This window comes from Phyllostomus hastatus, unplaced genomic scaffold, assembly GCF_019186645.2.
Source record: "Phyllostomus hastatus isolate PE091 unplaced genomic scaffold, TTU_PhHast_1.1 phas_scaffold_129, whole genome shotgun sequence".
NCBI lineage: Eukaryota > Metazoa > Chordata > Mammalia > Chiroptera > Phyllostomidae > Phyllostomus > Phyllostomus hastatus.
In genome coordinates this window covers 26,838,547-26,865,327 of record NW_025334009.1, presented here as the reverse complement: position 1 = coordinate 26,865,327, position 26,781 = coordinate 26,838,547, and the positions used below count along the sequence as shown (strand labels likewise).

The 26,781-nt window shown below is 46.6% G+C and overlaps 1 protein-coding gene across 1 annotated transcript in view; it reads right to left on the bottom strand.

The window, feature by feature from the left end:
- The window catches only part of RFTN1 (raftlin, lipid raft linker 1), a 186,468-nt gene that overhangs the window by 46,278 nt on the left and 113,409 nt on the right, over positions 1-26,781 (bottom strand). The window contains exons 5-6 of the mRNA XM_045856862.1: positions 10,501-10,825; positions 2,065-2,268 (exon numbers count right to left, since the gene is read on the bottom strand). Of these exons, the coding sequence (XP_045712818.1) occupies positions 2,065-2,268; positions 10,501-10,825 (529 nt within the window). The remainder of the gene's footprint in view (positions 1-2,064; positions 2,269-10,500; positions 10,826-26,781) is intronic.

Genomic DNA, 26,781 nt, shown 5'->3' with positions numbered 1-26,781 from the left:
TTCTATCTGCCTTCAAGGCTGGAAGGCTGGATTTAACGCAGCTAAAGCCAAGGGAGGATCTAACAGCATTTCAACCCCTGCCCCGAGTCAAATCTGGGAAAAAAAGCTGTATAAATTATCTGTGTTGTTGGATTCAAGGTCAAAGAATGGGGTAAGGAGAAGTGGAGGAGACTCTGCCTGGGTTGCCAAAGCCATGACAGCTAGAGAGACAGTAAACGCCATTGCCAACTTCCAAGGCGACCTCAGCGGGGTTCAGCTTGCTCCTGACAGACTTGAGCAGTGAGGCCAGAGAGAAAACTGCCCTTTTGACCCCCCGATCCTCCTAAGGGTGGGAATTGCCAGTGGCTGTCTGCATAGCTGCTACCTTCAGTGACTCCCTGTGCATCCTTAGGATGTTAGCACAACTAACCATCAGTTCCCCAAGGAGAAATTTAAAACTATGCACGGCCACAGAAAGCCTTTGTGGGCACCAAGAGGAGATGAGAGGAGCTGACGTTACCACAGTGCAGGCTGGGAGATGGGGTGTCCCTGCAGGAAGCAGGAGGGGGAGAGCTCTTCCCTGGGTTCCCCAAGTGCCGATGCATCAGGGCCGAGAACACTGCCCCCAGGCTGATGCCCCTCGTGTTCACTTCTGGTGTCTCTCAAAACAGATGGGGACATTCTCTAGCTTCAGGGAACTTTGCAGGCTCCCATGGAAGGCCTCCTTGTGTACAGGGAGGTTACCAGCCTTGCTGCCAGAGAACCGAATGCACTCTCTTAGTTATGTTAATGAAATGGATGCTCTAGGACTGTACTGTCCAATACACCAGCCACTAGCCACATACAGTCACTGAAACTCACACTAATGATAATTACATTCTAAAATTCACTTCTCGGTTCTTCTAGCCACATTTCAGTTGGTCATCAGCCATGCGTGGCTACAACACTGGACCGCTGCTGCTCAGGACGTAGTCTTAGTGTCACACACCCATTCCACAAGTGGCCATGGCCCACTGTGCCGCACCGTGCCTGCTGCTGCCCTCCCATCACATTAACAGCAGGAATCAATATTTAGCTAGTACGACAACAATGGACGGCATCCAAGCTTAGACCTGTCTGTGCTACGCAGTGTTCTAAGGCTTTGGATGCTTTACAGAAGGTACATTCAGGATTGAGACTGAAGTCTCTTCTACACATCTCAAGCCTTGAAATGTTTGCTGGCATTTCAAGGGTTGCACATAATGTAGAATACAAACTCTGTTCCTGACTCAGCAAATTCTTAGACAATTACCCAACAACCAAGACACTGTGCTGGTGACATGCCCTGCCCCGTGGCGCTCGGATTGCCAAGTCTGGTGTGACGATTCTCTCACTTAGGAACCCTGGTGACTGGCAGCCCCCAGGGTCCACACATGCCGGCTTGCTGGCCCCGCTCCCCAAATTGCCTCCCAGATGGGAAGCACCCTAGTGACACCGCCTGCCTTTGTGGTGACCTGAAAACCCCTCTTTGCCTGACACAGTTCCCCACTTTCTCTCTGCCTTTGAGAAGCTGACAACAATGTTGGTATCCCATGAGATAACCCTTTATTGGGGAGGGAGCACTGCATGCCAGAGACCCAGGAACAATGTGTGTCCCCATGGAGCTTACAGCAACCGGGCTGTTCAGTTCACGTCTCTGCTGTTAATTCCAAGGTGCTGCTACTGCTACTTCGAACTGTAACAGCGTCTACGAACAATTTGCACTTTCGGAGAGGCATGATCCCAGGGGGTAATTAACAAAACCCGGGACTCATCTTCTTCAAAGCCTGGAAAAGCAACAGAGATCAAGACCACCAGCGCTGACACAGAATCACTCCTCTCTCTCTGTCATTTTAGAAGATACCTGGCTGACCCCCAGAGAGGTTTAGAAAGCATAGGCGGTGGGCTTTATGGAAAACTCCTCAAGATGTGTTAATTAGAAATCAAATGCGGCATGTTTATTAGCTGCGGAGCTTTCTGAACGGCCCAGGCTCCGGAGATGGGCTGAGATGACAAGAACGAGAAGCAGAATGCCTAAGGGCCGCCCCAGGGCTGCGAATGCCATACCATTGACCATGGCGAGGTGGAAGACGGCGTTCACCAGCACGCCTCCTTTCCGGAAGTGGTCGCTCATGTGCTCCAGCCAGTTGGCATCCAAGCCGCTCACCGCCTGGCCGTTCGTGGACACCCGCAGAGGGATGGTGACAGGGTAGTACTGCCGGCACTCCTGGTGGCTCCTCGGTTTGTTGAAAAGGGCGAAGATCTCCATTTCTGTTGGGATTGGTAAAGGGGGTAGGGAGACAAGAGTTTCAACAGCGGTGAATCTCCTCATCGGGTCTAGTGGAATCTCTTAGCAGCCTGAAGCAATGAGATCACAGGTGGAATCTCTGAGCGTACACTGCGGACAAATAATAAAACCTGATTCTGAGTAGAAAGTTAAGAGTGGCTTAGGCCCTGGCTGGTATAGCTCAGTGGATTGAGTGCGGGCTGCGAACCAAAGCATCGCAGGTTCAATTCCCAGTCAGAGCACAGGCCTGGGTTGTGGGCCAGGACCCCAGTGAGGGCCACCTGAGAGGCAACCACACATTGATGTTTCTTTCTCTCTCTTTCTCCCTCCCTTCCCATCTCTAAAAATAAATAAATAAAATCTTTAAAAAAAAGAGTGGCTTAAAAGTGACACGGGCCTCAAAGGCTGAACTTCAAGTGGAGGACTTAAGTTTTGAATCTGGCGCAGAATGAACGGCTCTTATCTGGGATTAATTTGTACAGTTAGGTTTTGAAAGGACAGAGTAGACAGTCCTAGAAATTCAGACAACGGTGTTTTGAAAGAAAAAGCAGACATACTTGGGTGAGAGCTGGTCTTCAAAAAAAAATAGTAGATGTACACAGGCACATAAAAGCACGAAATACTGCTGTAATTCCAGGAACCTTGTACGCCCCTGAACTCACTATTTATAAGCTGCAGTGGTGTTTCCTGGGGCCGAACCCATAATACTTAATCAAGTACATCAAAAATACATCATTGATATGTAAAAATAAATATGTTCCCGTAAACGAGGGTTCCTTCCTGGAGTGGTCGGTCTGCTCAGCCAGGCCGGCAGACACTGGCAGGGGGGCGCTGGACTTTCTGTTCCTTCATTTATAGCTCAGTTCTTCAAAAATCAATAGTCACCACCAGCCAGCAGCTGACCCACGCCCGCCGTACGTGCTGCCGGCCACGAGTGAGCGGTACTGGCCTCCGAGAGCAAATACCTGGGATCCCAACCTAAGTCTGGATGGAGGTCTATTTCTGTGTTACTGGTTTAGTTAGTCAGAGTTCACCTAGCTTAAAAAGCTCTGCTTACACAGGCTACTCAGGAATATGCTTTGGTTTCCAAAAATATCTGTTTCAATAAGAAAATCCCCACCACTGTTTCAAAGAAATATTGTAAAGGTCATACACAATGGCTGACATTAGTGAAAAAGACAGCACACACCCATGCTCCCTGCAGGAGACACCTGGCCTGCACCCACGCTCTGGGATGCTGCATCTGCTATTTCAGCATTTCATAATTTCTCTACTATCCAAATAAATGGACTCGCTTTCCTTTATTTAAATAAATGCATTTTAAAAGAAAACTGCTTCCAGCCCTGGCTGGCGTAGCTCAGTGGATTGAGCATGGGCTGCGAACCAAGGTGTTGCAGGTTCGATTCCCAGTCAGGGCACATGCCTGGGTTGCAGGCCACAGTCCCCAGCAACCGCACATTGATGTTTCTCTCTCTCTCTCTCTTTCTCCCTCCCTTCCCTCTCTAAAAAATAAATAAATAAAATCTTAAAAAGAAAAAGAAAACTGCTTCCATATCATGAGGGGAACAACTACCACTTGCTATAAACAGGAGGCAGTGATGAGGCACATTAATACCAAATATGTCCATCCATGTAACATCTAAAATTATCCCGCACAGGAACTGTATTCAGGACAAAGGAAGTCTTCTCCCAGCCCCATGTGAGTGAGCAGCAGCTGGGGTCTCTGGGGAGCAATGCGGGGCCACGAGCCTCTGTCATCAGCCGATTTAAGCTATGGGGAAGGGGGGCCATTTCCAGCAACCCATTGGCTTGAACCAATTAGAAAAGGAAGGTGCCCATCTTCACAAGGGGCCACCTGGATTTCAAGCAACCGACTCTGGCCTGTTCATTATCCCCACCCCGAATTCCCTTTCTCAGTCCACTTCCCTGACTCGGGAAGCCACGTCCAGCCAGCAAGCACTTTCACACAAGAAACCAGGTCTTGGTGTACAGAGCTGGCGGTCACTAAACTACTTCGTGACTTTGAAACATGCACTTAGGGGACAGGGTCATGTAAAGCAAGGCTTGTAATGGAGGGGAATCAAGTAATGGACTGGAGCTGGGGTGGGGATAGGATGTGAACTACGTAATCAGGTATTTTCCAGCTCTAAGTGCCAGGGGTTCAAATAACAGCCATAGCTACCAAGGCAAGAAGATAAGCAATGCTTTAATAACTCCTTGATTTCATTTGGATTTGGTCAAAAGCAGACCCTGGTATGTAGTTTATTTGGGGAGTGATCCCAGGAAACAGAGTGAGAGGGGAGAGGTGGGAAATAGGGGGGCGATGAGAACCAGTGAAGGGTGGCGTTACTGAGAGGGTTACCCCCTGGCCATTGGGACTCAGCCTCCCTGAGATGCTGTGGAGAACACACACACCAAGCTGCCTCACCAAGGGGCAAGGAAACCGGGGCCTTTATCCTCGGGGACTGAGGGCCACCCTTGAGGCACTAATTCTGGGCCTGCTGGGCATGTTCCCATTCCGGGGGACACCTGTGGGCTGAGAAAGCTGGTCTCAGGTGACTCCGAGGTGGGCCAGAGCACCAGTCACCACAGTCTGCTACAGTCTGCTACAGTCCAGCACAGATACACAGAAAAAGAAAAAAAGAACAATCAGTCACAGGCTTTCCGTAGAAGAAGTGAGTGGGGAATATGGAAGTGGCCAAAGTCCAAAAGTACATGCCAACCCTTGGTCACCCAGGATCCCTCACACACATGGCAAGACAAAACACAACTTTACCAAGTGCGTAATGAAACAGAGAAAGGGGAAGGCCAAAGCAAGAAGTGAGAGTGCGGGGTAGTGTGAAGGGAGGAGGGGGGACTCTCACACCAGGTAAGTGTGCGGTGCTGACAGCGCCCCCACCTTCCCGCCTGGGCCCTCCCCGGGCTACAGGACCGCAGCCAGAGACAGAAATACATTTTTCAGGAAGGAAAGGAAATACTGTTGGAATCACGAGCCTCCAAAGTATTAGTAGTAATGAAATATTGGGAGAAACCTGATTTAAAATGCGTAACCCTTTAGTAAACCCCTCTGTCCCACTGTCTCCTTGGCCCCCATCCTCTCTCCACTTACGTGGAAACCAGCCAAGAGAAACCGGCCCTGAATGATGTTCTTTGATGTTTTAATATTCTGATTCTCCAACACACATGAGCAGGCACCAGGGATTCCAGAAAGAAGCCCCAAGTTTGTTTAAATTTTCTCAGCTGCGCTGTGACTCTGTCATGACCCCAGATGGAAGATATTTCCAGACATGGGACAGAAAGTCCCAAAGGAGGGGGGAAGTCATTGCTTCTGAGAATGTTCTGAGAGTGGCTGAAGACCTGGGAGGGCAGAGCACCGCAGAAGCATCACCACTGTCTTGTATCTCTGCCCTGGCCGGGTGGCTCAGTTGGTTGGAGCATCGTCCCTGTACACCAGAAGGTTGAGGGTTGAATTCCCAGTTGGGGTACATACAGGAGGCAACCAATCGATATAGCTCTCTCACATCAGTGTTTCTCTCTCCCTAAAAATCAATAAAAACATGTCCTCAGGTGAGGATTAAAAAAATAAAACAACTGTAATGGTTTGCATTGGGAAGACTGGACTGTGGGCACCATGGTGAGAAGAGAGGACAGAGGGCCTTGGGCCCGTCCGGATTGCTGGATCTGGGAGAAGGCTGCTTCAGGCTTCAATCGGGCTCAGGGACGAATAGCAGGTCCCTCTGGGCCTGGCTGAGGCCTGTTTGCCCAGGGGAAAGTTGGGAACCAGTGCATGCACGGCGCTCCATGGGAACCGGCTGGTAAGGATCTCAGCAGCCACAGGCACGCGCGCTGTATCGACAAGAGCCCCTCACCTTCCCTGTCTCATGTGACTCTCCCAATCTCCACCAGTTCTGCACCCAGAAGCCTTAAATGGATTCCCCCAGAAATCACAAGCTGGTAAGTGGCAAAGCCAAGAGTCTTTCAAACCCCAAAGCCCGGGCTGTCTCCTAAATCTAACAAGAGGCTAATTTCATCAGTACACAGGGAGCAGGAGCTGATGACCATGGGTGGGAGTTCGATAGCTGTTTGTTAATGGACTGGAAGGCCAGAAAGACAGTGGCAGGTGGCAGACTGGGACGGGGGCAGACCCACGGGGTAGAACTATCCTGAGGGCTCGGGGAGGGAAGGCGGCCACGCATTGGAAAAGCCAGACTCAGGAGGGTACCTCCTCTTTCCCCACCCACACTGAGCTGCGCACCAGGGTGGCCTACTCACTAAAGTGCCCGCGGCCAAAAGCTCCCCTGAGATCGCTGGCTCGGGTTTCAGGCTGCTGTTTCTAAGCATTTTAAGTGAGTGGGTACAGGGTAGGAAGGGCAGGGCTTTGGAGACATTTTACTATTATTTTGGTGACAGAGAGAACATGTCCACCCTCCTTGTTTCTGTGACCAAAGTTGCAGCCACAGAGACGCAGAGGGATGGGCAGGACAGGAAGGTGGGAAGTGACAGTTGGACATCTGGTGACGCTATCCTAACCTCCCTGCAGTGGCCTTCCCCACCCAGCCTGTTGGTTACACATGAAGAAAACACGCTCCCCAGGGACAGAAATGCCCCCCAAGGGACCAGTCATGGGGTAGGGGAGCGTGAGAAAGGAAAAGGGAAGCATCCTGGGGCAGCGAGACACGGGGCGGTCGCCGTGCCAGCTCAGGTGATCTCTGCACAGCGAGGCCACCAGACCAACAGGAGATTCCCCTGGACCGGGAAGTCAAAGTCAATGTGCAGGAAGAGAAGAAAACCACATGATGGGCCTCCCAGGGGCCCGAGTGGGCAAGAGGAGCACAACCTCTGGGCCAGAGCCGCTGCTCCCTGGAGCCTGTGGGAACAGGGAGGGGAAGGGGCGACCGGCCCTGTTTCCGGATGAAGAATTCGCTGGCAGCCCTACCTGAGCAGCCGCAGCCCCCAACTGGCTCCCCTAGGCCTCCTATAAAGGAAATAAATTAAACGAGGAGAAAGAGGGGGAAAGGAGGGAGGCTCCCTCAGGACATTTTAAAATTGTCTTGCTGTGATTGCCTATTTAAGCCCACCTGGCAGAAGGAAAAGTAAAAACACTTCACCCTCCTTAGGGGTCCCTGAGAGAAAGGCAAGCAGAAATCTGAGCAAGCCAGCAGAGAGGGGAAACTTGGTGGTGGGGGGATGGTTGCTCATGAAGGGTGGTGCTCGTGGGGGGTGCAGTGTGGTGCAAGGAAGTGATAAGATTTCCCAGGAAAAAGATTAGGAGAGAGGCTGCAGTCAGATGAGGGCCATGGCCAGAGCGGACAGGGTCCCTGGACCTCTGGTCTCCAGGGAGGCTGAACAGTGAAGCTGCGAGATGAACTTGAACTGTACGAGGGCATGGAAATGGGCACAACAGCAGTATCTTCCGTCACAGAGCTGCTGTGTGTGCAGTCAGGGCGACACATGGGCGGAACTCAGGTCACAGAGAGGCTGCCGCCATCGTGGCCATTGTCTGCCCTTCCACCACAAGGCCAGGCACAGGCACTAGGAACCCCTGGGTGCTCGTTCACTGATGAAAAAAAATCCAAAGGCTCGTTTAGTCTACAAAAAGAGAAACAAGGTAATACTACATTTCAGAGGATCGGCAGCAGAAGGATCAGGGCCAGCTTTGTGTGCAGACAGTAGCCAGCTGCCCACCTAGTGACATCGGGGGTGGGGGAAGGGGAGGGGGCAGTGCTATAATGTCCTCCACAGCTAAAATGCTCACCCACTGCTGGGTGGACCACCTCCTGACACGCGTGAACCCGTATTCCGCAGCCGAAATTAGTTTTATGCTAGAGAACAGGGACTCAAGGAAACGAGACACAGGCCAAGACATGTGGGTGTCCAGGGGTCTCTGTGTGTTTGATGAGTGATGGGGAAGGTAAACAGTCACAGGGCAGCAGAAGGGGAAGGGTGGGTCCTCGGACAAATCTCCTCAATTAACTCCCCCTGGGGTTGACCACAGAAGGCAGGGCATCTGGAAAAAGTCTTGGAGAAAAGTGGATTCTGGCACAGGGGAACCTCAGTATTAACTGCCTCCTTTCTCCAAGTCAGGGTTCCATGTAGAAGCCAAAGTCAGTGGCCAGGACTGTACCCCAATAATAAGAGCTCACACTCATGAGTCAAGCAGTGCTAAGTGCTTTATATGTACATCTCCTTTAACCTTTCAGCAAGGAAGGATTGTCCTATCCCTATTTCACAGGGTAACCCTGATGCACAGAAGGGCACCTTGGCCAGATGACTATCTAGCAAGAAGATAGCAGGCTGGCATGTAAACAGAGTCTGGGTTCCTAACCACTGCGCTACCTGCCCCTCCACAGCTCCTGCCCCTTTCTCCTGGGTGTGTCAATGCATGCCCTGAACCCTCACCCCCTCAAGCTCCTGGATTGTAGAGAAGAGCCTCCAGGAGGCCTGCCTGCCTTCTCAGGATTCAGGGCGCTCACACACAGCCCGGCAGTGATGAGCAGAGGGAAGTTTCTGGAACGAGACTTGGGCATTCATTAGGAGGTACACACAGGGTCTAACTGGGCTCTTAGCTACTCGGGAGGGAGCAGAAGTCTCCCTCAAACAGCGAAAAACCCCCTAAATGAAGAGCTCTACTTCAGAGCATATTTAAGAGGGACCCAGGCCATGTGAAACGGTAATCCTAATGTATCCAAGAACTGAGGCAGCACCCATCTCTCTCTAAATCAACTTCGCAAGTAAGTCCCCTGGATGATCCGCTCTAAGATTTCCTTTTCAGGAAGTACTGACAAGCCTGGCCTGATGGCTCAGTTGGTTAGGGCATCATCCTGATACATCAAGGGTGTGGGTTCGATCCCTGGTCAGGGCACATACAAGGATCAACCAATGAATGCATGAATAAGTGGAACAACAAAAATTGATGTTTCTCTCTGTCTAAAACCAATTAAAAAGAGAAACTATTGTCATAACCAAAAAAAACCCTCATTTCACCTTCTTTTCTATTCTCAAAGTATGAACTGTTCTTCATTTATTTAAGGCTAATTTCAAGAATTAGTAAATACATCATAACATTAACCAGGGAAATGACCCAGGAAGGCAAAAGAGAAAGGTCTCCTATGGCCCGGGGGTCTCCCTCTGGCAGTTTTATCAGTAATTCATCTTCCAAAGACTAGAAGAGGCCATACAGCTCATATTCGGTCATACATGGCTCTCAAGAAATGGCTGGATGCTAGATCTCCTGGAGAAAGACGAGGACAGGGAATTGTGGGGGAAATAAAGAGAAATGTCACTCTCTAAAAACTGAGGTTCTCAGTATATCTTTTTGGCCTAACAGAGTGTTATACAGGAAAGCCCAGGTAGAGAGGTGAACTGGGATGGTGGCTAAGCCTGCCTGGGGTCACGTGCCTGATCTGCCAATTTTCAGCCCAGACAAAGAGTTTTACTCTCTGAACCTCAGTTTACTCAGCTGTGAAATGGGCAATGATACAAGAGCTCACCCAAACCCTAGGGCTATAGGGAAAATAAAGGGATCGGTCATATAAAATGTTTATTGGCACAGGGCCTGGTACCCGGAAGTATTAATAAAGGTCAGCTGCTATCACCGCAGTTGTGCTGATACGTGAAATCCCCAGCCTAAAGCGCATGCTCTGCTGGCCGTTATGACGTGATTAAGAGGATTCACACATCCTTGGCCGAGTGTTCTCGCCGTGGTGCTGGTCAATCAACTACACGAAGCTCCCTGAAATCTGGTTGTTTACAGCCTAGTGAGTTGAATCACCAGCTTCCCGCACAATCTGGCCTCAACTGGCTCTCTGCATTTCTTTCTTCAGGCAGACACTCAAAGCCAGTGAACCACAAGTGGCGCGTCCGTTCTGCACCCGAACCAGCACGTTAGCACTTCCTGTGCTAGAGCCGGGTAACTCAAGGGCAGTGCGAGAGCGAGGGGCGTGAAATAACTCGCATTCTAGAATCTACTTCAAACGTGACATTTTGGAGCAACTGCAAGCCAAACTGATGCGGTTCTGTGCTCCTCAGAAGTGACAACTTCAGTACGTAAACAGTCAGGAGGCCCCGAAAAGTGCTTGATAAAGTTCCCCCTATTTGACAGATGGCTGTCTCCACACTCTAATTCCATTTCTTTTTCCTAAAATGCCAGAGGGATTACTAAAAAGCTGTAAGCCTCTCCTCCCGTGGGTCACAAGTCCCTGTGCTGACATACTTACTTCCCGAGAGTGTTTCCTCACGCACTTCACACAGGTCACCATCCGGTCCGTCCAGGGTCTTGGAAAACTCTGCACCGTCCCCTTCTTCCAGAGGCAAGCTGGGTTGTTCGGCCAGGGGTGCCTCCCCTCCTGGGCGCTGGTTTGGCTCCGGGCTTCCATCCACCCCTGCCGGAGCACCTGGGTTCTTCTCATCCCCACCCCCGCCAGGTTCGGCTCTCCCATCTCTGGCCTCCACCTGGGGACTGCTGCCTGCTGAGTTCCCGGGGCAGTGGTACTGCGGTATGACACCGACGAATTTCAGGCCCCGACTTGCAGCCTCCTGGATCTGTCAGGCAAACAGATGAAGGGAACCACGTGAATGGGATGCTCGACCAAATGGGGGACGATGTGCAACACCCAAAACAACCCGCAACGGGCCTGGAGGATATTTCAGTGTGAACATGAACTATGTCCAGCCAGCAGAGGCCCCGTGTCCTCAAGGCAGTACCCACTCCCACGCCGGCCGGACCCAGGGACAGGGCACGGGCCTTATTCTAACTACAGAAAAACAACGCATTGGGCTGTAAGGGACTGGGATTACCTCTCTTTGAAACACTGCACTAGTCTTTACTACTTATTTTTTTTCCTAAGAGGCTAGAAAAAGGTTATAAAAAGATGAGCTAGTACAAAGAGAGTTTGAAAGAGGAAGTTCATTTGGCAAGAGTTTCTTTTTTCTTTTTTTTTTTTTCCTTTCTGATGAATCACCTACTTCCTGCCAATCAAGCTACTGTACAAGCCAGTATTCTGCATAACCATATACTAAGTACCAGATGACATTTTATAACCCAAAGAGCTTCCTCTTTTAAACAATTGTTTTGGCAGCGAAGGGCAGAGGTGGGGAAAATTAGCACGGTGCGAAAGCTGATGCGCACGTTCCCGCAAGAGGGGAACGTGTGATGGACACCTACTCAGTGGTACTCTCAGTCCCAGGCAAAGCTGGAGGAGCCCCAAGACCACGCCTGGCCCGCAGGCATCACTCAGCACACTCGTGATTTTGATTTTGCAGCTCACCACCCAGTCTAGGTAATGGGTACTTTCCATCTCAGTTCCTGAGCACGCAAAACGGGGGCGTAATGGCCACACAGAGGACCCTGGCATTTTAACTCTCCTCTCCCTATAAAATTCCCCCAAGCAACTGAATGTGGCAGTCATACATGAGGTGGGGGGTGGGAGGAAGGAAAGTAATAGCTTAATACAATCAAGCAAAAGCCAGGCAAAACTAGAAGATGAACGTTAGGGGACTTTCTGAGCAAGGACACTCAAACAGGTCAGGAGGTAGAGACCTCCGAGCCGGGGTAAGTTTAGTCACCAGCCCCTAAGTGGATGACCTTGGACGATCTTGAGTCTCTGCGGTGATCATCTCCTGTCATTTGAGAAACCAGCATGGAGCTGCTCTCTGTAAGGGAGAAGCAAGCCCTGGCAGCCCTCCTTGGATGAACCGCCCAAACTTGCAGCAGAAGGGCACTTTAGTTCAGCACTGTATACTCTAGAAAACAATCTGGGGCAGTTGCCGATGCACAGTCCAGGCTTTCTATAAAGTCTAGCCTGTGCTGGACACAACAATAGTGATAACAGTAAAGTAGTAATTACCACTGACTGCAGTGCCTGGCTCTGCATTAGGCACTTTTATAAATTGTTGTAATTCTTCAATGACTATGCATGGTATTGTTGTATCTCCATTTCAGATGAGGACACTGAGACACATTAAATCCTGAAGCAAGCAGGGAGCAGCCAGTGTTCAAAGCAAGGTCTGGCTCAGACCCAAGCTCATTCTCTTAACCACAAGATTCTAAGGGGATACATCAAGACACTAAGTACATACATGTTTTTGGACATGTGTGTGTTCACACATATGCTCATGGTTAGCTCAATTCACTCTTCAAAACTTTAAAAAAACCTTAAAGTCATCCTTCCATTCTGAAAACTCATTTTTTACTCATTAATCTGTGATATCCACCTACTTTTATAAATTATTTTGGAAAGCTTATAAAACTTGTGTTACACAAGTAACAAAAGAGTGGGGAGATAATTATACCAAAGAACCTAAGGCTAAGGGAAGCTACCGCATACAAATAATAGCTCTGAGATTCCTGGTAACACGGGCAAAAGGGGAAAGACAATGGATTTTACTGTCCTCAAATGAAATGAAGGAACATACACAAATGAAATGAGGGAACATACACAGTCAATAAAAAAGAAGCATAATTTGCTAGTGAGGAATAGAGAAACTTATTGTATGACTCTTGTAGAGGTACAGAGCAAATGTGTCTTCTTTCGTTTCATAGAAAATGAGGAGACATTTTTTCTTACGCCACTTATATATTCTTAACCCTTGACAGCATTTGCTAAAGCACAAATCTTTGAAAGTCCTTCTACATGAAGCTAAAGTGAAATAATCCAGGGAGTTGACAGGCTTTAAATTTATTGGTTTGTGAGAGAGAGAGAGGTTTTTTTTAAGATTTTATTTATTTATTTTTAGGGAGCGGGAAGGGAGGGAGAAAGAGAGAGAGAAACATCAATGTGCGGTTGCCTCTCACGTGGCCCCCACTGGGGACCTGACCCACAACCCAGGCATGTGCCCTGACTAGGAATCGAACTGGCAACATCTTGGTTCACAGCCTGCGCTCAATCCACTGAGCTACACTAGCCAGGGCTCGAGAGAGAGAATTTTTTTGTTCTACGTATTTATGTATTCATTGGTTGCTTCTTGTCTGTGCCCTGACCGGGGATCAAACCTGCAACAGTGGTGTATCAGGACAATGCTCCAACCAAGCTACCTGGCCAGGGCCAAGGCAGCATTCTGAAATGTGTCAGAGCCTGGGAACTGGGCTGCTTCAGCACTAACTTCCCAAATTCCCTCTGCGGTGCAGTGACCTGCCTTTTCTCTAGTCTTAACTGTTTGTGCAATCATGCCGCCAGCCAGCCTACTCTTCTTCAGAAGGGTTTGAGAAGATTGGCTTTTCATTTACTTTTAAACACATTATGCAAATTCCCAATGCATTAAAACCTGGAGCAAAAGTAAACTACAACTGAACTTCCACAAATTTCTAAATTTGAAAAAAAGTATCATCAATTTCTAGGTACAGCTATTTCCACCCAAACTGCAGACCTGTGTCTCAGCTCTCAAGCCCCACTAGACTTCAGTTTGACATCCTCCCTAATAAACTGCAAGTCTGAGCCTCTCCATTTCTGCTGGCTTGAGGAACAGGTGCATAGCCCCTGCTACTGGTGGCTCACCACCAAGAACACAACTATGACCACTGAAACATTTAAGAACTGGTCCCGCTGAGGGCTCAACTACAGGTCAGTCTCAACTTGAGTCACAGCATTTGAGGGCAGAAAGGCCTAGCTTGGAACCCAATACATGACTCACTGGTTGGGGAACCAGAATGTTACCTAAGTTCTCTGGGCCTCAGTTTTCTCATCTATAAAATGAGGGTAACCATACTTTCCTTGCAGCTGCTCTGAAGACAAGATTATGTATGGCAAGTGTGCCGAAGGACGGGCACACAGAAGGTACTCGTGGCCAGCATTATTGCTCTCCCGTCTCTCCTATCAGTCCCAGGCTTCCGTGGCCCTGCAGAGATGCCTGACAGTCATGCAGAGCGAGGAGGACACTCTGGGCACAGGGCATTTCTCCTACCATCTCCTTCCTCCCTGGGGCTTGAAGAATCCGAGAGGCTTTGACATAAATAAAACATGTGCCCTCCCCCCATATCCCTTTGCCCTACTGTGCTGCAAACTTGTCCTCTGTGCCCAGGGTTCTCAAAGTGTGGTCCCATACCAGCAGCATCAGCATCCCCCTGGAACTTGTTAGAAATGCAAGTTCTCAGGCCCCGCTGAATCAGAAAGTCTGAGGGTGGGGCCCGGAGATTCATGTTTTAGCAAGTTCTCCAGGTGATTCCAGCACACTCTGAAGTCTGAGAATTACTTCTCTGGAACAGCAATTTTCAACTGGTGTGCCACAAGAATTTTTAAAACATACAGTACCTGACTATTTAGTCAGGGGCACTGACCTCTTTTCCCTTAGATTGTCAAATAAAAAAATGATAACAGCCAATACAACAATAGACACCCAGTGTGAATGCCCTATCTTGAACAAAAAATGTATACATCAGATAATCGAGCTGCATCTTATTGGTCGCATTACCTAATAAGTTCGTGTCTGACTGGTTAATTCTTGGTACCAGAAATCCTTATATTACAAGTATAGGCACCTGGTTTTTTAAAAAGTCACTTTGGAGCAAAAAAAAAGGGTAGGTAATTACATTAATTTTGGTAAATCAATCAAGATTATACCTATTTTTGTCAAATCAGCAAAAATGTATTTTGTGTGTGCTGCAGACTTTGAGCCTCTGTCACCATGAGAGGAAAAGGTTGGAAGTCGCCGCTCGAGAACACACGTTCCATGAAGCAGGGTTTTGTGTGCCGCTGTGCCCCAGTGCAGACTGGTGTCTGGCACATGGAGTGGGTGCTCAAGATGTATTTGTTGAGTCAACAAATGAACACATTAAACAATGAGCAAAGATGCATGGCTCCTCTCCCAGGATGAGCTCCTTGAAGGTAGGATTGGAGACTGATGTTTCAGCTCCAGAGTTCAACAAACATTTACTAAGTCCCTACACTGGCCCAGACCGACACTGCGCTTCTGTGCTGGTTATACACAACAGGCGCCTGGTTCTCAAGAAGAGGCAGCCAAGTATCGTAAAGAGGCTTTAACAATAATTACATGAAGATGGTGGCACAATAATGCTTATATTATAATGTCATCTAAAGAATGAAGATCCTAAACTTCATAGACACAGAATTATGATGGCTGTGTAACCTTTCTATTTGTGTCTAAGTTTTCAAACTTTATCTAATGAACATGCATGTGACCTTTAAAATTAAAAAAAGAATACATATTCCAAAAATCTCTCATAGGATGTGACAGACTTCTCATACCAAGTGATAAGATAAATGCAGTAATGGCTATAAAAGTACACAAATGACAGGGATGAAAGTGATTATGTCCGACTGAGGGGAGACTGAGAAAATTTTTTCACAAAAGGTCAGGGCTATAACACATGAAATGGTGTAGTACCATGGGGAGAAGAGGGGAGTGTGGCAGAACTGGAGTGTTTATGCCTCACCTTAACCATTGTAATTCAATTTTCCCCCCAAACACCGTGCCAGACAAAATCTGTTTGGGGACCGAATCCACAGGAGGCTTTGCAGGGTGAGCAGGAGTGCACCAGATAGGTGAAAGGATTGGAGAAGGGCAATGTCGACAGAAGGAAGGGTCGTGATGGGCAAAGGCTTGATGGTGGACAACATCCTGATGTTCTCAAGAAACTTCTCAAAATATTTCTGGAACGTGACATGAGAAACCAGCAATGTCCCAACATGAGGTCAAACCAGAAGCCACAAGGGCCGTAACACGAATGCCAACAAAGTCTCTCTCTTTATCCTGCAGGCCAGCATGGCCCCAACTTTCCCACTAAGGCAACTCCAAGAGCAGAGGAAAGGGGGGTGGGTCGGGGGCAAGTTACAAGATTTCTTTGCTCATCGTCTTTTATCTTAAACATTAATGGAAATGTTGCATCCTGCACTATAGCACTGAACAGCATCAAAACTTCTTAAAGTAGGCCAAAGTTAAAAAAATATGCCGGAGTTAAATTGTCCTCACTCCACCCCAAGCCTTCCAGGGAAGTTCACGTCTTGGGAATATGAAACGTCTTTCTGCATAAATCTTTGTCCACAGCTCTGCTTAGTGTCTTTGGGTGGATTCCTAGAAATGGAATTAATGGGTCAAGGGGTATTAACTTTACAAGGGCTTGATACAGGCTGCCAGACTGTTTACCAGAAATGGTGAGCTGTCCTGTTTAACCAGAAGAGCTGCATTTAGAGTCTATAAATATCGGTATTTGGATAAACCATGGGGGGCTTGCCACTTCTGTTTTTCTGCCTTACTCTAGTGGAAGCACTTCCTCCTCTCTTTTTCATAAAGTCATTTGACTGTCTTTGTCCCACGGAGCCCTGTGTGTCCCATTCACTCATTTGTTCCTTGTTCATTCACAACCTTTACTGAGTGAGTCTCAAGTGCATGGTCATGGCGGGGATCAGGTGGTGTTTGAAGGGGTTCATCCTCTGCCCATGGTGACCTCCCGTACTCACCCGGGTGTAGCCACTAGACATATGTTGACTATTTCCAAATCTGAAGCCCACATCCCTGATTCTTCTCTGGGGCTGACATACACGACTAGTGACCCTAGCTGATGGGGTCCACCATCAACCTCATCTCTCAAACTGGCATTTTCCTTAGCCCTTCCTTTTCTCTGATCCCATGTGTCCACTTGCCACATCCTGACAGATTTAACCCCTCCCCCCCACATGTTTCTGGAATCTCTGTCCCTTTCTCCGTACACCTGAGTTCACTTTACTCTAGGTGCTCAACATTTGCTGTTGGTTGCCACCGTTACTTCAAGCTACACCAGGTCTTCATGAGCATCGAGTCAAATCGACATGGAAAATCAAATCGTGAACACCCAGGTCACCTTGGTTACAAAATTCCCCACAAAGTTTCTCTAACTGTGATTAGTTAAAATAACGACTGCTAACACTGTACAACTCTTCTGCAGAGAACTTTAATATGCATGACCTTAGGCCTCAAAACAATACCTTACAGAAGAGGAAACTGGTCAAAAGTCCCAGAGGGCATCACAGGGAAAGCCTGGAATGACTCTGAGCAGCCTAAATCCAGCCTGAAGCTCCTTCAATAACACCACTCTTTCCACTTTCTATAACCCAACCTGCGCCAAGAGGCCCAGCTGGACACCAGTTTAAATTGAGCTACACCCTCACCCACCTTCTTCTCATTTCTGCTGCATTTAGTAACTGCCCCACTCACAAAACTGAGAGAAGTAATAATTGCTGGTTTAGGCACCAAATATTTAAGAAGGCCACTTTTGATGGATCCAAGACCCCATTCAATGGCTCTATAATGAGTAAGAACAAATTTGAAGTTAACGATATTTTCCCAACCTAAATTCCGGAATCTCACAATGTGAAAAAGATTGTTCAATAAAGTTTATTTCTATAAAATCTCTCAATGCATTGTTTAAAAATATCATTTTTTGGTTATATTTAAAGAATCATTTTTATTCAAAATAACAACAGGGTATTTTCTGGGATAGTCCCAGAAAGTCTAGAACATATTGTCTGTTACTCTGCTTTCAAAGTGAATACCATGCTGCTAATGGTAAGTGCAGATATATACTAGACCAGTCAGTCCATGTATTCGTGTCTTAGAGCACATGTACCAGTCAGGGTGAAACCAGCAGGGGAAAAACGGGACATGAGCCGGGTTTAGCAGAAATGAAAGCTACACGTAACACAGGAAAAGAAGCAGAAGAGACTCCTGCTGATGGATCGATGGGAATGGGAATGCCCACAGGTCATACTATATGGTATAGGTGAAGAGTCACAGACGCTGTAACACCATTTTGTCTGAATCTAACAAAGAAGGTGTTGTGGGTCATTTTGTGTGTCAACTTGGCTAAATCATGGTTACTACGTGTTTGTTCAACTCTAGTCTAGATGTTGCTGGAAAGATATTTTTAGTGGTGATTAACATCTACTCTCCATTTACTTGAAGCAAAGCACATTACCCTCCATACTGTGGGTGACCTCACCCAATCAACTAAAGGGCTTACGAGCACAGACTGAGGTTCCCCACAGAAGAGGGAATCCTGCCTCCAGACAGCAGCCCGGGAAAGCGGCCTGAGTTTCCACCCTTTAGACTCAGCACTGCGACGTCACTTTTATCTGAACCTCTAGCCTGCGAGATGGCCCTACAGACTTTGGACGTGCCAGCTAGCACAACTGCATGAGCCAGTTCCTTACAGTACATAAATTTCAATCTCTCTCAAGATGTATACATATTTATATATAAATATATATTAATTATACAGATTATATATTATGTATCTTAATATATATCTTAATATATGAATTATATAGAGATTATATATTATATATCTTGAGAGAGAGACAGCTAGACAGACAGACAGATGCAGTCATCCCTCTGCATCTGTGGGGAACTGATTTCAAGAACTCGTTGATAACAAAATCCACAGATGCTCACGTCCCTTATATAAAGTGATATAACATTTGCATGTAACCTAGGGACAACCCCCTGGATACTTTAAATCATCTCTAGATTACTTATAATACCTAATACAGTGTAAATGCTATGTAAACAGTTGTTACACTGCATTGTTTAGGAAATAATAACCCCAAAAGTCTGCATGTGGTCAGCAGAGATGCAACCATCGTAGGCCTCGCTACACAGTACACGTCAGCAACGAATAACACTTTTTTTCCCAAATATTTTCAGTCCGTGGTTGTTTGAACCTACAGATGTGGAATGTAAAGATACAAAGGGCTAACTATAATCCTATCAGTTCTGTTTCTCTGGAGAACTCGACTGTCCAGGAGGAAGGCAGGTAAAGGGAGTGAGGGGAACAAGGTAGCACAGGGCAGGCTGATGGAGGTCCCTCACTACACACCTGACTTGGCATGAAATGAAGAGATGCCTAAAAGTTCTCATAAGGCACTGGGAGAGCACGTACCCAAACAGAAACAAAACCGGTAGGACTTACTCTCGTATTGACTCCAGGTGCCAGAGGGCAGGCTGAAGTGCAGCGAGAAGGCTGGCACCCATCATTGCTGCCCAGGTGAAGGAAATTTCCCCACCACCTTTTGGGGCTGGGGAAGTTAAATCTTTAATTGGTAGACTTCGTATCTATGAGGTTTAGGCAGTTTCTAACTTTCTGATAAACTTCATGGAATTCCTATCACTGATGAGCTAATTAATGCTGGGACTCAGAAACTTACTGACTTTCTAAAGCTACAGAGCTGGGCTGTCCACTTTGGTAGTCATTAGCCAAGCTTGGCTGTTTGAGTTTAAATAAAATTTAAAAACAAATTCCTCAGTCACGCTAGCCACACTTCAGGTCTTCAGCTTGTGGCTAGTGGCTACGTACTGGACAGCACAGACATGGAACATTTCATTCATCACAAAAAGTTCTATTGGACAGTGTAGCTATAAAGCGTAATAAAACATAAAATACTTAGTGATAGGAAGAGTTTTTAACAATGATTTCAGAGGCATATAATAAAGGGTCAAGACCAAACCTCACACACACACAGGTTCCAAATAAACCCTAGCCCAGACCACTGCTCCCTCTGACCCTCCCTCATAACTCTTAGGCCACTGTTCTGTGACTACTGACATTTTAAAGTGTTTGGGGATCCATGACACACATACAGAGAACCTACAAACAGAGGCATGTTCTGTATGCCAAGAGCAGGCACAAAACTGCTGCTCTGGGTTACACAGTTATACATGAGTCTTTACGGTGAATATTTTATCATACGCACACAACCCTTCCCATCCTTTGTCACCTAAACTTTTGTACAGCTTTCTGAAAAAGGAAAGTTCAAAAATAACATGGGTTTTAGCTCAACTCTGAAGCTGCCTTTAGTTCTGATGTGTTAACACTTAGCTGCAGGAATTGAAAGCTTTGTCAAGCACTGCTGGGTGTTTAGCTCCATCTGGGGCCACAAGGAAAGAGCATGTAGACCATCTGGTGGTGTGGTTTTCTCTTCTAAAGACTGAGAGGTCTTTGAATGAGCTCTGGGCAAGGAGATTGAGACCTACGGCTTCAGATCCAGCTCTGCCACTCACTAGCTATGTTACTAGTCAAATTGATTTACCCGAGCCTCAGTTTCCTCATCTATAAAATGGGGACATAACACTCATTAATTCATTCTACAACTACTTACTCAATACCTACTAAGGGAAATCAATAGTGAGCCAAGCAGGCAGTGTCTCTGACCTCTTGGATTGAATATGTGTCAGTCTGACTCAAGGGGGAACTGAGAAACTCTAAAGAGTTAATATGGTCCATCCTTATCAAACTGTCCATGTTCAGTTTGAGGGACTACTGATGGGCAGGGCCGGCGTTTGGGGAAGAGGTACTCCTTTATTCTTCCCTGCTATTAAGGGTGATTTGGAGTTCAGGAAATGCTGAAAGAACTGGGAAAACTGTAAACTCCCTTAAAACAAAAGGAAGAGGCGGGGTCCATTTTTTTGGTGGGAGCAGACAGTGAACCCATCCTTTGGTGGTTCTGTTCAGGGCAGGCATTTCTAACAAAAGAAGTCTTATTTGCCCTCAACTCTGTGTTAATTGACTCAGTTCTTTCACTTAGATTGTGCCTATAATTTCACAATTCAGTAAAAAGGTAGTGTATAAGATAGTGTGACTGAGAGGGGGTGCCATTCAACTCCCACTGCCCAAAGATCTTCAACTAGCTCTTAGTGCCCCCTGAAAATGAACCAACCAGGATACTCCAGCTTGTGTCAAAAGTCTAAATAAAAAATGCAAACAAGGTGAACAAGAAAGGAAGGGCCTATTATCTGTGAGGAATAACCCAATGGTACCTGACAGCAACCAAGTGGCCAGCAGAGCAGGGCCAGACCTGTACCTCAGGAAGACCTGGAACAAGCATCTGCAGAAAATTACTCCCAAATTCTGTCACTACTTTTCTTTATTTGTTAGTATCATTCTTCTCATCCAGAAACAATTTTCTCTGTGTCTAAGAAAATATGGTCATTGCCAACTTTTGGGTATTTTGCTTACAGCTTAGTTACTGAAGATAAAATGGCCTAAACTGCCTGGTTACCCACAGCCAAAAAATCCCAGGGAAGGCTTCTGATTGGCTCAAGTTAGGTCAGTTATTTACTTCTTGGCCAATCAGCTCTGGCCAAGGGCAGGGTGGTTCCCATGGAAATTATACAGCCACACTGTGGGAACAAAGCAAAATTTTGGGACCAAACAAATATTTAAATATCTATCATGTAGATACATTATCATGTGAAATAAAATCTGAAATTTTTTCAGGACCCACATGTACTAAAATGAAGAAAACATAAGCCAAGCATTATATAAGGCAACTAATATTTAAGTCAAATAAAACTAACCAAGTAAATCCATATCACCATAATGTTGATATACAGTGGTGGAAAAAAGTAGGTTTTTAGATGTGAGTATGCAAAAACAGAGTTTATTCTTCTATTATTATTTATTTATTATCATATTATTTTCCATATAAACATCTGCAAACTTACTTTTGCCCCCTGTCCCCCTTATATTTTGGTCCAAGTGGTTCCTGCCTCCGTGCTCCAGGTAATTTTGTCTGCAGACACATAGCGGTCCACTAACCACTTCACACCTCTGTGTGCTTATTATGCCCATCTTTGTTTATTATGTCCATCAGGTCTGCTCAAAATATTTCCCCCTACCTTTACTGAGATAGCACTGAAGATAGTTTTTAAAGGCTGTTATATATACAGGCTCTGGCCAGGTAGCTCACCTGGTTGGAGCATCATCCTGATACACCAAGGTTGTGGGGCCTATTCCTGATCAGGGAACATATAAGAATCAACCAATGAATGCAACAGATCAATGTGTGTTTTTTTCTTTCTTTCTTTCTCAAATCAATCAACTTAAAAAGACTATTTTCTGGAATCAATGTCCAACTCCCAACCATTCCCCTCCACAGAGTGGCTCAACACAATAGGAGTGCGCCCAGACCAAGAGGGGCACAATGGAAAGAGAATGTGCCGCAGCAGACGAGTGTCATCCCCTCTGGCAGATTTTCACTGACGCTTCAGATCCCTAAACTCTCTCGGCAGAAGCCTATCAGGGGAGTTTAGCAGGTTATGTGGTGGCCTGTGCTCAGATCAGGATCCTAAGAGCAAAAGCCAAGACCTCAGCCTAAGGGAGCTGCCATCACCCAGGCAGGAGCACTAAGGGGAAAAGACCTTCCAGGAGCACCTCCCATGGCCCACAAGTCTGCAAGAACCCAGGCTTCCACGAATGTCAGTGCACGCCCACAAAGGAAATGGATAAATTAAATCTCGGGACAGTATGCCGGCAAAGCATTCACAGAGGCTCTTGTCACAGTCTTGTGGGAAAGTCACAGAATGTGTGCCGGACCTCACAGCGTGTTGTCCTGTGGCTCCCCAGACCCACAGTTGGTGAGATAACCCTGCCCACAGGTGAAATCTACAATTCCAGAAATGATGTGAAGGGAGGATTCCCACAAGGCTAACAAAGGCAAAGAGGTAAGAAAGTGTCATAATTAAGTAAAGAGAAAATTTCAATGTGCCTGCAACTAAAATCCACAGTCACAACAGCTTAAATTTACTGCAAGTTCACCTTGTGCCAAACACCGTTTTAAGGGCTTTACAGGGATTAATGCATTTAATTCCTATAATAACCATGTAAGTAAGTATTCTTTTTTATCCCTATGTAACAGATCAGAACTCCGAGGCACAGAAAGGTTGCAAAATGTGCCCAAGTTCACACAGCTAGCAGTAGATGGCAGGTAGGAGCCCAACCCAGCAGTCTGGTTCTAGAGTCCATATTTCTAGCTATTACACTGCTCAGTGTACTACAGCCATTAGAGTATGTCCTATACTCATGCTATTCTGTGAAATACCAGGGCCAGATCTTCAAGAGTGCTGAATCTTTAAAGTCTGGATATTTTATTCCATAGATGATGAGATGCCATCATGGTTTCTGAGCGGCAGTGACATAACCAGGCCTATTCCAAGGGAAATGAATCTGTCCACAGGATGTGGTATGAATCAGGTGAGAGGTGGGGGTGGTGACAGAAGTGAGCAGACCGGAGGGAAGGAGAGTGGCTGGAGGCCTGGGAGTCACCACAGAGCTCGTGGGAGAGGTCACCAAGAGCCCCGCCTTGCCATGGGAAAGGATGTGAGAGGGAGACGGGAGACCAAAAGCAGAGATGGCAAGCAATCTGTTGACTAAAAGGTGGTATGCCACAGGGTTCTGCTGTGTTCAGCTGCTGCTGGCTGATCGTCCAAACAAGGACACTTTTGAAAGCAAAAGGTGAAACTGTTAATAATCAATTAGGCTGTGAAGACAGGCCTGAGCCAGAACTGTCCAAGCAAATGGAGACCTAGGGCCCCCCAGGTAAACATGACCAGCAGTGAAAGCTGTTTTAAAAAATAGGCAGATGACCGTTCTCTCTCATCCTTCTCTGTCCGGTATGTGATCCACTTCTCTCATCACTCTCCTGCTGTGCTCTCTCTGCCCAGCTCCTCCCACAAATGTCAAATCCATCCCGTCCACTCAGGGTCACAAGGAAGGCTCAAGGTCTTCCATCAGTGGACACCCTACTGACCCACAATCTTCCCATCTACCCCTAGGCAGTGACCTTGTCCTCCCCCTTGGGGAGTCCTACTCCACACTTGGTTCATTCCCCTCCACCTTGATAGCCTTTGTGTTCTTTGCCATTCAATTTTGTTCCCATCTGGGGACCTTAGCACTTTGTAGCAACCTCTGTTTGGGACGTTGTTTCACTAAGTGTCCCCATAGCTGTTTTCCCCTTGTTACCAGGGTCCCATTTAAGGCCTTCCCTGAATTTCTAGTCTAAAAAATGGTCACCTGGTCACATTTCAGCATCTCTTTGTTTCATTTTCATCATGTCCCATATCGTCACATTTTTTAAACTCACTTCTTATTTATCTTTCCCAGTTGAACAAGATCCCTGTTAGGCTAGGAATACTGTCCACTTTCTTCCCTGCTACATCATCACCCTCTGAAGCAGTTCCTGGCACCTCTAGTAAGTACTCAATAAATGTTTAATAAAGGAATGAATAGGTAGGAGATTAAATTTGCAGAATCTGAGGTTACTTCTAAGTAGAAACTTCTATGAGTCTATAATTTCATGAAATAATCCATCTGGGGCCAGTAATGTTTCGCAAATAAATACACTCATTTGAGATTTTGAAAACCCACACATCACTTGCTACTTGCAGTATTTTAACAGAGAAGAAAACTGAGGCCCAGAGAAATTAGGGGGTTGCAGGTCCAAGAGTACATCTCAAGAAATCAACACTGTTCAACTTATTTGCAGCCCTTGGGTTTTCAGTCCATCTCCTGGCAAACCAGGTCAATCTTCCCCTCAGGAAAAAGGAACTATGCAGCAACAATTTGTTAATATCAGTATTTCATATCAAGGTAAAAAAACACCTCACAACTGGGCATTCCACTAGGCCTTCTTCCATAAAGGTACTACCTGAGATAAAACACTGTATTTCAAAGAAAGAAAGAAAAGAAAGAAAGAAAGAAAGAAAGAAAGAAAGAAAGAAAGAAAGAAAGAAAGAAGGAAGGAAGGAAGGAAGGAAGGAAGGAAGGAAGGAAGGAAAGAAGGAAAGAAGGAAAGAAGGAAAGAAAGAAGGAAAGAAAGAAAGGAGGGAGGGAGGGAGGGAGGGAAGAAGGAGCGAGCAAAGAGAAAAAAAAAAAAACAGAAAGAATCCGGAATCCTGGAGCTGCTGAGGTTGACAACCCCAATTTTATACTTTGCTAATTCCAGTGACCCTGGAATTACAAGCCCGGAGCAAAGAACCCCAAGGGTTTATTAAGACTCCTGGTGAATGTTCTGGAAAACCAGTTTTAGAGTCTTCATGGAACTCAAATCTCAGCACCACAGTTTAAATGACTGAAGTAAAAGAACACAAGTTTGAAGAACTTTAACCAGGAACAGATGTTTCCCTTCACACCACACTGCTTTAACATCCAGTATTCGTGACTTTTTTTTCCCACCATCCCCTGATTTACATAGGCTTCCAAAACAATAATGAAAGGCACTTGAACAAAATGTTGAGATGGTGCAGTTGGACCAATGCTATCCTGGTTTTAACCCTTGGTTAAAAAACCCTTTTCTATTCTCATGACTCCAGACCAAGCAAAATATAATGCGGTCCTAATGGCATTCGAAACCCCAGTGGTAAACGGGGCAGTTCAACTCAGTACTTGGGATGGTTTTCATTACAATATGCAAAGAATGAACGTTTTATTGTTCTTTTATAAATACCCCGGAGAACCCCGAAATGGTTTTTCTGGAAGATGAAAATGATTTAAAGAGAGTTTCAGATCCCATGAAGATATGTGATCTCTTTAAGTAACAAAGAGGGTTTTTTGTTGTTGGTGGTGGTGGTGGTGGGGTCTTTGCAGTTACAACTGTTAAGAATTCACCTAAGGACCCGATTCAATGCCCAATAACCCTTAAATGCAATACTCAACTTCTCTTTCCACTTCTTGCCTTTGTTTTTGTTTTTTTTTATGTGTTCCATATTAGCCCCGCCTGTCCTCTCCTAGCAGAAAGACCTGTGAATGAACAGAGCACGCTCTGAATTCATGTATGAGGCAGAATTGTATTTTCCACAGATGGCCATAGCAATATTTTTCAACAACCCGTCTGCTAGAAGCTTGTCACTACGTCACCAAGAGTGGAGTCTACGTCTCTATTTGAACCAGTGCCAGCCTCCACCAATGAGTAAGGGTAAAAGGATGCGATGTGACTTTGGAGGCCTGGTTGTAAAAATTCCATGAACTTCCGCCTTGTTCTCTTGAGATGCCTGCTCTGAGAACCCAGCCATCACGTCAGGAGGAAGCCCAGGCAGTTCGTGGAGAGGCCCACAGGCAGCCACGTGAGTGTGTCATCCTGACAGTGGGTCCCCCAGCCACTGACAAGTCACCCTGGCTGCTCCCATGTGCCGCAGAGATCAGCTGTCTCTATCAGGTCCTTCCCAAATTCAAAGCTGTGAGCAGAGTAAATGAATGTTGTAAACCACAATGTTCTGCAGTGGTTCGTTACACAGCAACAGCGATCCTTTTAAAATACAGTAATTCTCACTAATTCATACCTATGGGAAGACACCAGACAGCAGTGATTCCTTAGAGTAAAACTCGCCACCCTTTATAAAGGGTGCAGTTAGCAGCCCTCTTAAATATGCACAAATGCAAACGAGGACAACACGAGCACTTTCAAGGAATGGGCCTTTAGGGGCACGCTTTAATAAAGAGGTGAGAGCAAGCTGTAATTAGCCTCTGGTTTGTGATGATGCATCCAAAACTGCTGGAGGGAGCAGGTACCCCGAGGGGAGGCCTGCCCCCGCGGGGTGCCCTGCATTATTCATTGGCTGAGCGATCCTGTAGGCAAACCAGCAGAAGCTCAGTCATTGTTTGTGACAAGTTACAAATGTGCAGCCCATGAATTAATGATGATGTTTTACTATTCAAGAGCGACACAGAATGATGCCCACATTCCCTGGCACCGTCAGAGTCAGGAAGGGTCACAGGGATCCTGGGCTTGAGGCTTAGG